The 13,022-nt window shown below is 47.3% G+C and overlaps 1 protein-coding gene across 1 annotated transcript; it reads left to right on the top strand.

The window, feature by feature from the left end:
* Positions 1-1,289: 1,289 nt before the first annotated feature.
* Positions 1,290-6,213, top strand: IGFBP1 (insulin like growth factor binding protein 1). The gene is made up of 4 exons (XM_043463434.1): positions 1,290-1,747; positions 3,285-3,469; positions 4,514-4,642; positions 5,539-6,213. Exons 1-4 carry the CDS (start codon positions 1,402-1,404, stop codon positions 5,668-5,670), a joined length of 792 nt encoding a protein of 263 aa, XP_043319369.1. The 5' UTR covers positions 1,290-1,401; the 3' UTR covers positions 5,671-6,213.
* Positions 6,214-13,022: the final 6,809 nt, after the last annotated feature.

Here is a 13,022-nt window from a genome sequence, read left to right as displayed (position 1 = left end):
AGTCACCTAATTTCACACCTTCCTCTGCAATGCGGGCGAGTTTCTTATACATACTTCTCAAAATAGTCCATACATTTAAAATCACAATGACACATACATTCATATGACTTGTTTGTGCACAAACAATAGTATATTCTATGCCTTCCTGTTTTTACTTCACTTGGAAATTTTACTTGCCTAATCTTACAGACCTTGGGGATTTTTCTTTCTCAGTAAATATAGAACTGCCTTTTTCTTGTCAATAGCTACCTGGTTTCCAAGGACTGGGTGCCAGAGAGAGTGCCTGGTGTCTGGATGTGAGCAGGCCCATTTTTCACTGTCTCTGAAGCTAGTGACAATTTTCTTTCCATCTAAGAGGATATCTAGAGACAGGAATTTTAACGAAAGAGAAAGCTGCAATCATTGACTCCTGATAAAAATCTGATCTGAGGCTGAAAGGCAGAGGAAGCTGGGGTCTGCGCTCAGTTCCTTAGCCTCAGCCCTGTCTCTCTATCTCTCTCTCTTTTTTTAACTTAATTTTTTTTTGGCCACACCATGCCATATGTGGGAATTTAGTTTCCCAAACAGGGATAGAACAGGTGCCCTCTGCAATGGAAGTGCAGAGTCTTAACCAGTGGACCACCAGGGAAGTCCTCAGCCCTTCTCTTAATGGCTCTGAGTCCCCCTACTCTCTGGAAGCTCAGTTAACTGGGCTCTGGGGGGCTGTGGTGAGACTGCGGAGCTTGGCATCAGTCCTGGGAGGGACTGTCCCTTTCCTTCCTTCTTTCCTCCTGAGAAAGGCTCTCAAGACAGCAATTAAGGGACCTGTTCGTCTTTTTCCTGCAGAGGCAGAAACAGTTCCGGCTTTGCTTCTGAGAAACAAGGCTTTCAAAGACTTAGGTTCAAAGCACTCCTGCCTCTTCCCGGGCCTTGATTTCCCCACTTGAAAACTGGCCAGTGGGCTGGCCTTGCCCAGTTCATCTCTCCTGCTTTCTCTAGGTCGTCCAGGGAGAATTGGCAGGCTCAACCTGAAGATGTCCCTTGAACAAAACAAGCAAGCACCATCCTTCATGTGACCGTGCGCTCCTGGCTGGAATTGCACTTTGCCTCCAGGTCTGAACCTTAACAACAGGACAAACACAGTCTGAAACGTGGACCGTTTGCCCTCCTTCCACCCACGGTTTGCGCAGGGCTGTGCACGTACAAACAAAACAAACTTATTTTGAACACTGCCCTGGAGCACGCGGCGCTGCCAATCATTAACTGCTGGTTGAGGTGGCCCAGCCCGAGCCCTTCAAAAGGCGCACGCGGGCTCAGCGAGCATCGGCCACCGCTCCAGCGCCACCGCCAGGCAGCATTCGCCAACCAAGCCGCCCCTACCGCTAGCGAGCGCCGGCTCCTGTCTGCCACCCACCGCTGGCGATGCCCGAAGTCCTTGCTATCCGAGCCTGGCCGCTTCTGCTATCGCTGGCCGTTCAGCTCGGCGCGACGGTCGGCGCTCCCCAACCCTGGCGCTGTGCGCCCTGCTCCGCCGAGAGGCTGGCGCTCTGCCCGCCCGTGCCCGCCTCGTGCCCGGAACTCACCCGGTCCGCGGGCTGCGGCTGCTGCCCGATGTGCGCCCTGCCTCTCGGAGCCGCTTGCGGCGTGGCCACTGCTCGCTGCGCTCGCGGGCTCAGCTGCCGCGCCCTCCCAGGGGAGCCGAGGCCCTTGCATGCCCTCACCCGCGGCCAGGGCGCCTGCATGACCACGCCCAGCGATGAGGCCACAGGTACCACCGTCTCCTCACCTGGGTTCCTCCCCTGGGACAGATGGGGTGGGAGGCTGGGGCAAGGCAAGGAACGGTGCTCCACCGAAGCCAGTAGAGAGCAAACCCGGCCAGGCTCAGAGTTTGCAGCCAACGGGAAGGGGAAAGGGTTTTAAGTCGCCCAGATGAACCCTATTGTTGTGTGGTCCTGCAGGGGCGCTCAGGATTAGGGAGGACACACACAACTTGGTGGGAGAGTTGCGGAGGGAGCCGAGACCCCGCTTGGCAGCCCACTGATCTATAGCAACCTGGACATGAGAAAGGAGGGAGGCGATGGGGATGCCCAGGCAGTGGGTGCCACTCTAGGTGCCCCTGACTCTCCTCTATGCCATTTTCCCGAAGGCCTGCAATGGGAGCCCGTCCTGCTGGCCTCCTGGGAAGTGTTTGGAATGTCCTTTGTAATATATGTCCTATGCAGACCGTTATGTGCTTACCAGATGTTTACAGAACATAATGTGAAAGTTTAGGTTAAAAACTTCACTTGCATTCATTGCCATAGAAAAACGGTGTTTGATGTGTGTGCCGCCTGCTTGGAACTTGACAATTAGAGCTTTCCCGAATTTAGCAGTGATTTATTTGTAGTGGGAAGCAGAAGAAATATCCCCTTCTCTACCCTCTCTCCCTACTTCCCTGTCCCTGCAGCTGTGTGTCCAGTGTGGTTCTGTGATTTTTGGAGCCATTCTGTGGCTCTTTGTCCTGATGGGGATCTGCTGGAGGGGAGACGGTTTTTCTTCTGGTTCTCCGCTTTCAGAGTCAATGAAATGGAGTCATCTCCGTGGCCCTCAATGGATAGGGCACCCCCACTCCAGGGGAGTTCCTGAAGAGAGCCAGTTCTCCATCATTCTGTCCATGTACCAAACCCAAACCTTAGGACTCTCTGCATCTAATCTGGTGACCCTCTCTCCTCTTCCCAGGGTTGCAAAGAAGTCACTTTGACTGTGGGAAGGCAGAGTCCCTGGGAAAGAAGAGAGTAGAACTGCAGTCTAGATACACCTCTGAATGAACCCTACCACCTGTTCATAGGGAATTACTAAAATGTCCATTTTATGGATGGGAAAGAAGAGGATGGGGTGAGGATTTGAATTGTGGTTTAGTCGCTAAGTCATGTCTGACTCTTGCAACCCCATGGGCTATAGCCCACCAGGCTCCTCTGTCCATGGGATTCTCCAGGCAAGAATATTGGAGTGGGGTGCCATTTCCTTCTCCATTTGAACTGTAATCCATGGCTTTCTCAGGGCTCTTCCCAGGCTTTGACAAATGTGCATTTGGCTACATTAGAAGCAGAATCACAGGGCACTCTTGCCCTTGGAATTGCTGTTGGGTTACTCCTCTACCCAGAAACCACTAAAAGTTCCTTTAAAGAGGAAGTAGGCAAAACTCTGGGTCAGTATGACCATCCCGTCCCTGTTTGGTTTTGTGGGAAAGGAAACAACTTCAGGGGGTCACAAGTGCAGATGCTTCAGTGAGGGGGGCTCATGGGTTTTTGTTTTTTCATTTTCAGATACAAAGGACACCACCAACCCAGAGAATGTGTCCCCGGAGAGCTCAGAGATAACTCAGGAGCAGCTTCTGGACAATTTCCACTTGATGGCCGAGTCCAGTGAGGACCTTCCCATCCTCTGGAATGCCATCAGTAATTATCAGAGCTTGAGGGCTCTTGAGATCAGTGACGTCAAGAAGTGGAAGGTGAGACCCTTGAAGCAGGTGGAACCTCTAGCTTGAACCTGCTGGGCCTGCCAGTTTGGTCCTGAGTCCTAGCGATAGCGCATTCTTCCCCAAAGCCTAGCAGACATTTCTCAGCTTAGATTTGCTAAGCTTTCAACAAAGGAACCTGCTGGATAGAAAGAAAATGCAGTCCATGCTGTGCAACTTTAGATGCATTACTTCATGTCTCTGAGCTCGTCTCTAAAATAAGGGTGTCAGACTAGCAGTGTCTGAAGAGCACTAAGCTGTTCTTATCTTCCTCTCCTGTCTCATCTTCCTCCCCACTTTTAAAAAATTGTGTTAAAATATTCATAACATAAAAGTTAGCCCTTTAACCATTTTAAAGTATAAAGTTTAGTGGCTTTAAGCACATTCACCTTATTCTGCCACCATAATTCTGTCACCGCTGTCTATCTTGAGAACTTTTTCATCTTCCCAAATGAAAACTCTGTCCCCATTAAACACAAACTCCCGCGTAGCATCTTAATTGGTGTCTGTTTTCAGTTCTACCACTTGAGGGCGACAAAGAATCAAAGTTGGAGTGGCGGGTTCATTTGTGAAAACAAAAATCACTTCTGCAAACATGCGTAATCAGAAAAGTGGAGGATTGAACTGTTTTCTAGGCACTTCAGAGTTTCATCTGGAAATGATACATAACAATAAGTTGTACAAAATTTAGAAGTCTCTCCTACTAAGTCCTCCATTCACAAAGTTGTGCCCAGATGACTGGTGGCAGAATTATCCATGACGGGGAGAGGGGGCAGGAGAGTCGGAGAGCTCATGACATTAGTGATGCTCCTGACTCCTTTAGGTGCTTAGCGAATGTTCAGGAGGGCGGGCATGGGTTCCCCTCTTTTATGTTAACAATTCAGGACAGAGATCAGCCATGCTACTTCTACAGGTGAGAGAGTGAGGCCCAGGGAAGGCGGGTCCAGGCCTGTGCTCAGAGCCCACATAAAACTTTCTGCATTCACTCCCCACCTCCACTTTAGGCTGACAGTACACAATATCAATTTATCCTTTTAGGAGCCCTGCCAGCGAGAACTCTACAAAGTGCTGGACAGATTAGCCAGGGAGCAGCAGAAGGCAGGAGACAAACTTTACAAATTTTATCTGCCAAACTGCAACAAGAATGGATTCTATCACAGCAAACAGGTATGTGCATCCTCACAGGATGGCCCTGCTACTCACACCTCTGCTAGGCCAGTCTTTCAGTGAACAGGGTGTTCAGCTCCAAGTAAGCACCGTTAAGCCCCATAACTGATCATATCATGTAAGACTCATTTCTCTGGGACTAGGAGCCACTAGTGCTGAAGATCAGCTTAGTGCTTCCAGTCAGTGGGGGCCACTAGCCTCAGGGATCCTGGGCTGATCCCTGAGGATGGGATCATCCCTGAGGATGGGATCATCATCCCTGATGATGGATCCTCCATCATCCAGCAAGTCTGAGCAGGTGGGGGCCTTCACAGGCCCCTCGGGATCTCAGTTTCTCACCATAATAGAGAGGAAGGGGACAACTCTACTTAGGAAAACGATTATCTGTTTCGTCTCTCACATTTTTCTCCCTACAAAGGAAAATAAATGAACTTTATAATTCAATACAATAGCATTGTTTTTTGGATAATAAATGAGATTAAACACACCAAAACCTAATTTTGAAGAGCCCTTTTGGACTCAGTGAAACCCAGATTCTGTGAATATTTCTGGAGGAAACTGAGGACCAGGAAGTGCTTTGTAACAGATGAGGAATTTGTCAGAGAAGGTCTGCCATGCACAGACAGGCTCTCTCTGGGCTCAGCAGCTCTGTTGCATGGGCTGTGAAGCAAACAGTTATGCATATGCTATACCGTTCAACACACACCTGATGTCCTTGTTGCTCCAGACACTTGACCTTTGTCTCCATTGTGATGTAGGATTTGCCCTCAGTCATGGTCACGGCCAGTTTGGGGCAGAGTGTGGCTCATGGTTGGTTCTCAGCTGGGCGGCACGGAACTCCCCCTCCCCCTCAGCTTCACTGGGGCTGCTCTTGACCTTGATCCTTCTCTTTGCAGTGTGAGACGTCGCTGGAGGGAGAGCCTGGGCTCTGTTGGTGTGTCTACCCTTGGAGTGGGAAGAGGATCTTGGGGTCTGTGGCCATCAGAGGGGACCCCAAATGCCAACAGTATTTTAACTTACAGAACTGAAAACAGATGCAATATGATCGAATTCCTGCACATGAAATATTTAAGAACATAGTATATTTATACTCTGAAATACACACACACTTTTATATAGAGAGATGTATATATATGTAGGAATTACTTTTTTATACTCCACATATTACTTGTAGTTTATTTATTCACCATAAATTTATTTTTTCTACACAGTAACTTGTGTTATATTAATTTATGTATCATGAAACCCTTCCCATCATGTTGTATATAAATACTTGTATTTTAGCTCTTCAGGGGTTTGTGCTTCTGTCTTAAAGAGCATAGGATAATACTGCCTAGCAAGTAGCAATGATTTTTTTCAGGTGGTTCAATGGAGGATGTTTAAGCTGCCTGTAAGAATGATTTACTCTATTTACCGTGTCTAGTGTAAATTGGCAGGGAAACTTAAATGTTGATTATGTAGTCAAAGCTACATGTGATGATGTCATTAATGTTAAAATATGCATTGGATATATTGTCAAACATGGGAACACAGTGTAAACATTGGAATAAATGTCCCACCCTGGAACATTGCTACCGTCGTGGACATTGGTTGAACATAACGTCTTCTTCCTTCCTGAATTCCTTCCGTCTGCCATCCTGCCCCTTCCTTGTGCAGCATTGGCGATTAGACTCTGCAGGCTCCTTGTTCCCACAGTGGGCAGGTCTGCTTTGCCCACTGAGGGCTCCTGCTGCCCAGGGTACTCCTCCCTTTTCGAGCCCTAACCTCTCCACTAGCTCTTCCCCTTCCTCTTGAAAACAGGCCAGGGTTTCTCCCATCTTCAGTGTAAGGTAGATTCACTTCCTTAACCTCTCCCTCAGCTGTCTGTTCTCCGACTCTGCCCAGACCCTGTCCTCTGCAGGCTCCAGAGGTGTCCTCCATGATGGTACCCTGTTTGGTCCTCTGTTTGCCTGACTAAGCCCTGAGCTCACAGCGTGAGTCCTCTGTTCTGTGGATTTCTTTCTTTCTTTAACTATTCTCTGCTTGCTTTTCCTGACACTGCCCCTTCCTCATTCCTGCCTGCCCTGCTGACTGCTCCTTCCTTGTCTCCCCTGGATGGGCATCTCATCCCTCCTATTGGATCCCACCAGGTCCCTACCTTGTCTGGGCTCCCCATCTTGGGTCTGCCCCTTCACTCTCTGACCCCATGTCTGCCACCCTCCCTCTGCCTGGGCCCCAGGGCTCCCTGTGAACTCAGCTCTCAGACTCATCATTTAAAATGTACCAGTCAGTCTGATGTGAGTCAACCATAGCCTCATCCCACCCTGGTAAAAGTGGACAGCATCGTGGTCACCATAATCCCACGATGGCAATGGGAGCATTCTCAGTGCTTCAGCCCTCCTGAGACCCCTGTAGGACCCAGCTTGAGGGCCTGACTCAGGAGCAGAGCTGGGGGAAGGTGGACTTCCCTTCCCATGACATGCGGGAGGTATCTTCTGGGCAAAACTAAAAGGACTCAACTCCAAACTTGAAGGTACCATCACAGCAGTGCCTATAGAGGTCCTCATCTCAACCGAAGTTGGGGGCTTTCATCCACCTTGTTTAGGTGGTTAATCGAAAGTATCAGTTAAACTATACAAGTATCAACATTGTCTTGGATGTGGGGCCCAGCCCTGTCCAGTCCCAAGGCTTTTGAACATGCTCTCATGGATCAGGCATAACTGGCCACTCTGTCTGATATCTCTAGCTCCAGTTTCTCTCAAACGAATCAGGAGTTGATGGACATTTGTGAGGGAATGTGAGTAAAGGGTCCTTCATGATTTCAGTGCTCCTACCGCATGTTTTCTTGTTGTTGTGTCCACCTGATTCTCCAGCAGCCTCTCGGCAGCTCCCCTGTGCCCCCATGTGTGGAGAACATAGTCACAACAGCAAGTCCCATGGATGCACACAGGTGTCTGGGGGCATTGGCTCTGGGGACAGCTCCTTGGCGGGACAGAAGGACCTCTGCCCCAGATGCGTTTGGAAACTCTTCCATGTCTGACCCAGGCCATCAGCATTATTAACAGGATGGTTTCTGTGGTTCCATCAGTTCTGGAGTGCTGCTGCTCTTAGTCCTCACAGCCAGCAGAGGTGGAAGGTACACATGGAACCTCTCCCTGGTTTTCATACTTTTGACTCTATGGGTCTGAATTGGGATAACGCTTCCCTCTTTCCTGAGCTTGGGACTCCCTCAAATCTGAGGCAGCTAGAACATTGCTCAAAAGGAAATTTACAGCTGTATATACCCCTATTAAGAGAAAAAAATCTCAAAAAACTTTAGGACACTGGAAAAGGAAAGTGAAACCAAATCTAAATCAAGCAGAAGCAAGGAAATAATAAAGATTAGAGGGAAATAAATGAATAAATAGAGAATAGAAAATCAATTGAGAAAAATCAGTGAGATAAAAACTTGTTCTTTGAAAAGATCTACATGATTGACAAATCTTTAGCTCTTCTGACCAAGAAAAAAGACTCCAATAAGTAGAATCAGAAATGAAAGAGGTGGCCTTACCACTGATTTTACAAAAATAAAAAGGATTATAAAGGAATACTATGAACAACTGTGCACTAACAAATTGGATTACTGAGATGAAATGGAAACATTTTAGAAACACAGGAACTACCAAAACTGACACAGGAATTAGACTATCTGATTAGACCTGTAACAAGTGAAATGATTGAATTAGGAAAAGAAAAAACTGCCCATTAATAAAAGCCCAGACCCAGATGGCTTCTTTGAGGAATTCTACCAAACATTTAAAGAGTACAAATTCTTTACAAACTCTTCCAAAATTTAGAAGATGGGAGAACACGTATCAATTCATTTTATGAGCCTACATTCATAAAAGTTTTACCTTGATTCCACACCAAAGACATCACGAGAAAAGAAAACTACCACCCCAAATCTCCTGTGACTATGGGCACAAAAATTCTCAGCAAAATACTAGCAAACTAAGTCCAGCAACATGTTAGAATAATCATTCACCATAATCAAGTGGGATTTACCTCAGGAAGACATGGTTGTTTTAACATCCTAAAATCAATTAATGTAATAAACCATACAAATAAAATAAAAAAACCCCACAGATTATCTCAATAGGCTCAGAAAAAGTATTTGATAATATCCAACATCCTTTCATGATAAAAACACTCGACAAACTAGGAACAGAAGGAAACTTCTTCAAGTGGACAAAAGGCAACTTGGAAAACACCACAGCTGACATAGTTAATGGTGAAAGTCTATATGCTTTTCCCCTAAAATCAGAAACAAGACAAGCATGTCTGCTCTCATGACTTTGCTTACATTGGGCTGGAGGTGCTAGTCAGGTAAGTTAGGCAAGAGAAAGAAATGTAAGGCATCTAGAAATAGGAAGAAGTAAAGCTATATCTGTTTGAAGATGACATGATCTTTTTTTTTTTTTTTTATTAGTTGGAGGCTAATTACTTCACAACATTTCAGTGGGTTTTGTCATACATTGACATGAATCAGCCATGGAGTTACATGTATTCCCCATCCCGATCCCCCCTCCCACCTCCCTCTCCACCCGATTCCTCTGGGTCTTCCCAGTGTACCAGGCCGGAGCACTTGTCTCATGCATCCCACCTGGGCTGGTGATCTGTTTCACTATAGATAATATACATGCTGGTCTTTCGAAACATCCCACCCTCACCTTCTCCCACAGAGTCCAAAAGTCTGTTCTGTACTTCTGTGTCTCTTTTTCTGTTTTGCATATAGGGTTATCATTACCATCTTTCTAAATTCCATATATATGTGTTAGTATGCTGAAGATGACATGATCTTATACATAAAAAATTCTAAGGAATCCACTAAAAGATTATTAGAACTAATAAATGATATAGAATCAATATATAAAAATTAATTGCTTGTAACAATCAAAAAATGAAATTAAGAAAATTTCACTCACAACAGTGTCAACAAGAATAAAATACTTAGTAGTATATTTAACAAGAAATACAAAATTTGTATTCTGAAAACTGCAAAATAGTTTTAAAAGAAATTAAAGATGAATCACAAGCTGGAACCAAGATTGCTGGGGGAAATATCAATAACCTCAGATATGAAGATGATATCACACTAATGGCAGAAAGCAAAGAGGAACTAAAGAGCCTCTTGATGAAGGTGAAAGAGGAGAGTGAAAAAGCTGGCTTAAATTTCAACATTTCAAAAAACTAAGATCATGACATCCAGTTCCATCGCCCCATGGCAAATAGATGGGAAAAAATGGAAACAGGGACAGACTTTATTTTCCTGGGCTCCAAATCACTGTGTATGGTGACTGCAGCCATGACATTAAAAGACACTTGCTCCTTGGAAGAAAAGCTATGACAAACTTAGCGTATTAAAAAGCAGAGACATCACTTTGAAAACAAAGGCCTGTCTAGTCAAAGATATGGTTTTTCCAGTAGTCATGTATGGGTGTGAGAGTTGGACCATAAAGAAGGTTGAGCGTTGAAGAATTGATGCCTTTGAACTGTGGTGCTGGAGAAGACTGGAGGGTCCCTTGGACTGCAAGGAGGTCAAACCAGTCCATCCTAAAGGAAATCAATCCTGAATTGGAAGGACTGATGCTGAAGCAAAGCTTCAATACTTTGGCCACCTGATGCAAAGAGCTGACTCATTGGAAAAGACCCTGAAGCTGGGAAAGATTGAAGGCAGGAGAAGGGGATGACAGAGGATGAGATGGTTGGATGTCATCATCGACTCAATGGACATGAGTTTGAGCAAGCTCTGGGAGATGGTGAAGGACAGGTAAGCCTGGCGTGCTGCAGTCCATGGGGTCGCAAAGAGTCAGAAATGACTGAGTGACTGAACAAGATACAAAAAGGCCAAAACCCAGCTGCCATTTCTGAGGTTCTGGGAGCAAAAGTGGGGGACTGCGCATGATCCCTTTACACCAAGGGGGTGGCCGGACTACCTAAACCACCCCTCCAGCACACCTATCGGCCCCTAACCTTATTCCATTTAAGTAACTGGCTCATCCCACAACTCTGACCCATCTCAGGAAGGGAGCAAGGACACTTGTTACTTGTTCTCATACCCTGGTGCTGCAGCAGGAGCCCCAACCTGAATTTCTCATCAGGCCTCTTATCAATTTCTGTTGATTAAGGAGTCCAAGGACCCAAGCTGGTGACAAAGGGAAGGGAAAACAGCAGCAATGATGCCTTGGACCTTATTCATCCCGCTGTGTTCCCCTGCACTCACACCCCACCAGCTGCATGGCCCACTCATGTTGTCTTGTTTACTATGTTTCTCTACAAAAGCAGTGATCCTGTGTTTTGTTCTCTGCATACAGACGGTTCTAGGACAGAAAATGTGGACAACACTACTGGTGGAATGTGGGGCCAGGAAAGGAGGCCAGGCCATTTTCAAGGCTGGGGGTGTGGCTAGGCTGGGGTTGTGGGAGTGGGATCCTGAGACGGCCACGGGGGCAGACACCCCACCCCCAACTTTGGGAGCAGATGCCTTCCTGCGCAGTGGGCCACCCCTCCCCAGACGCAAGCAGGATACTTTGGTAAATAAAAGGAATTCATTCATGTTCACTGTGGAAGCTGTTGAAATTGTAATGAAATAGAAATAAAAGAAGGACGTCATCTACAGAAAGTATAATCAGGTTACCATCTGGGTGTATCTCCATTCAGCTGTGTGTGTACGTGCGTGTACCTAATATACTTGCATTCTACTTTTCCTTTACCTCACCACGAGCATCTTTCTGTCTTAACATCAAAAACATTTTAGTAGTGGCATAATATTCCTTTCTACAGAGGTTATTTCAGTTTAAAATGTCCTAGTGGTCTCTGGGGAGAAGGCAATGGCACCCCACTCTAGTACTCTTGCCTGGAAAATCCCGTGGAGGGAGGAGCCTGGTAGGCTGCAGTCCATGGGGTCGCTAAGAGTCGGACACGACTAAGCAACTTCACTTTAACTTTTCCCTTTCACTCATTGGAGAAGGAAATGGCAACCCACTGCAGTGTTCTTGCCTGGAGAATCCCAGAGACGGGGGAGCCTAGTGGGCTGCCGTCTATGGGGTCGCACAGAGTCGGACACGACTGAAGTGACTTAGCAGCAGCAGCAGTGGTCTCTGGGCACATTCCAATTAGGCCTTTCTGCTACGTTTCTGTACAAGTATGGTTGGTTCAAGTTTGGACATGAGAAAATGACTCTGGACAGGTTGCCTCATCAGAGAAACCTTGTTTCATGACACCCATGTCAGCATCAGTGAGTGAGATTTTCCTAGTGTGTTGATTTCCTGGTTGAATCCTGGTAAGGGGTTGTCATAGCAACCACTTGGCCTTGACCTCTGTGAGTGGAGAGCCCCATCACTCATTTCCTTGTGCCCTTGGGGGTGGTGGCTGGGGACCTGCACTCAGGGCTGGTGAAAGCTGAAGCCTGAGGGTGGAAGGTCTACCTAGGTGACTGAGGAAGGGAAGGTATGGGGCAGAACCAGGTGGGTGCAATCCATGTGCTTACTGGACATGGCACGAGAGCATTTGCAAGAAAAGGTGACCACAGGTGTGGAAGGAGGTGGAGAATGAGGATAAGAAAGGGCCCGTGATTTGGGAGCTTCCAGGAAGACAAGCCCAGAGGGCTTATACAGTCAGCATCCTGGGCAGCTCACAGCTCATAGTGGCTCCAAAGGGCCTGCCTGGTTCCTGCCCAGGTCCCCCAGATCACCTCCCACACCCCTGGTCCCCAGAGCACCTACAGGGCTCTCTGCTCAGCACACGCAGCTCTGTGATAAAGGGCCCACCTTACATGTTCTACTAACAGACCAGTTACGGTTCTAAACAGGAGATTCCTTGATGTGCAATTCATCCTTCGATGCCCAGAAGTCACAGGCTCAGAACTTTGCCTGAAGTGGCTCTGTGACAAGGGTCAACTGTTCCAAGGCTGCAGAGAGGGGACGGAGACCGTGGAACCCCACCCAGTGTCTCCTGGGGTTTCTATCCGTTTCTGGCCTCATCCACTCCCTTCTCCAGACCAGAGAGGGGTTGGCTGACCAGATCACAGGAAAGGATGTGCGGCTGAATCCTCCGGAGTGTTCCATGCCTTCTCCTGCTCAGCCATGAAGGCTGCCCGGAGTGGTGACAGACAGGACAACAGGCGATACAATCTAAAGGCAACGAGGGTCAGGTGGTCACTCAGGTCAACAATCTGGCCTCAGAACCAGAGGCTCACTGCAGACATGACCCAACACCCCCGTGGGTACAAGCAAAGCCCTGGGGTGGCTCCTTGGATTCTCTTGCCAGAGACGCAAGCAGGGAAAGTTGGAAAGTTACAGCTACAGCTGGAACACCACTGCCCTCTGGTTTGTTAGTAACACAAAAACTGGAGAAAGGGGAA

The sequence above is a fragment of the Cervus canadensis genome, chromosome 3 (genome assembly GCF_019320065.1).
Source record: "Cervus canadensis isolate Bull #8, Minnesota chromosome 3, ASM1932006v1, whole genome shotgun sequence".
NCBI lineage: Eukaryota > Metazoa > Chordata > Mammalia > Artiodactyla > Cervidae > Cervus > Cervus canadensis.
The sequence above is the reverse complement of the archived record's forward strand: the minus strand, read 5'-3'. Positions and strand labels throughout refer to the sequence as shown.

Bases quoted from the DNA above. Each gene is read 5' to 3' on its own strand.
- IGFBP1 (XM_043463434.1), top strand. From the start codon at position 1,402: ATGCCCGAAGTCCTTGCTATCCGAGCCTGGCCGCTTCTGCTATCGCTG. The intron at 1,748-3,284 runs GTACCACCGTCT...TTTCATTTTCAG, and splicing joins GCCCAGCGATGAGGCCACAG to ATACAAAGGACACCACCAAC. The intron at 4,643-5,538 runs GTATGTGCATCC...TTCTCTTTGCAG, and splicing joins GATTCTATCACAGCAAACAG to TGTGAGACGTCGCTGGAGGG.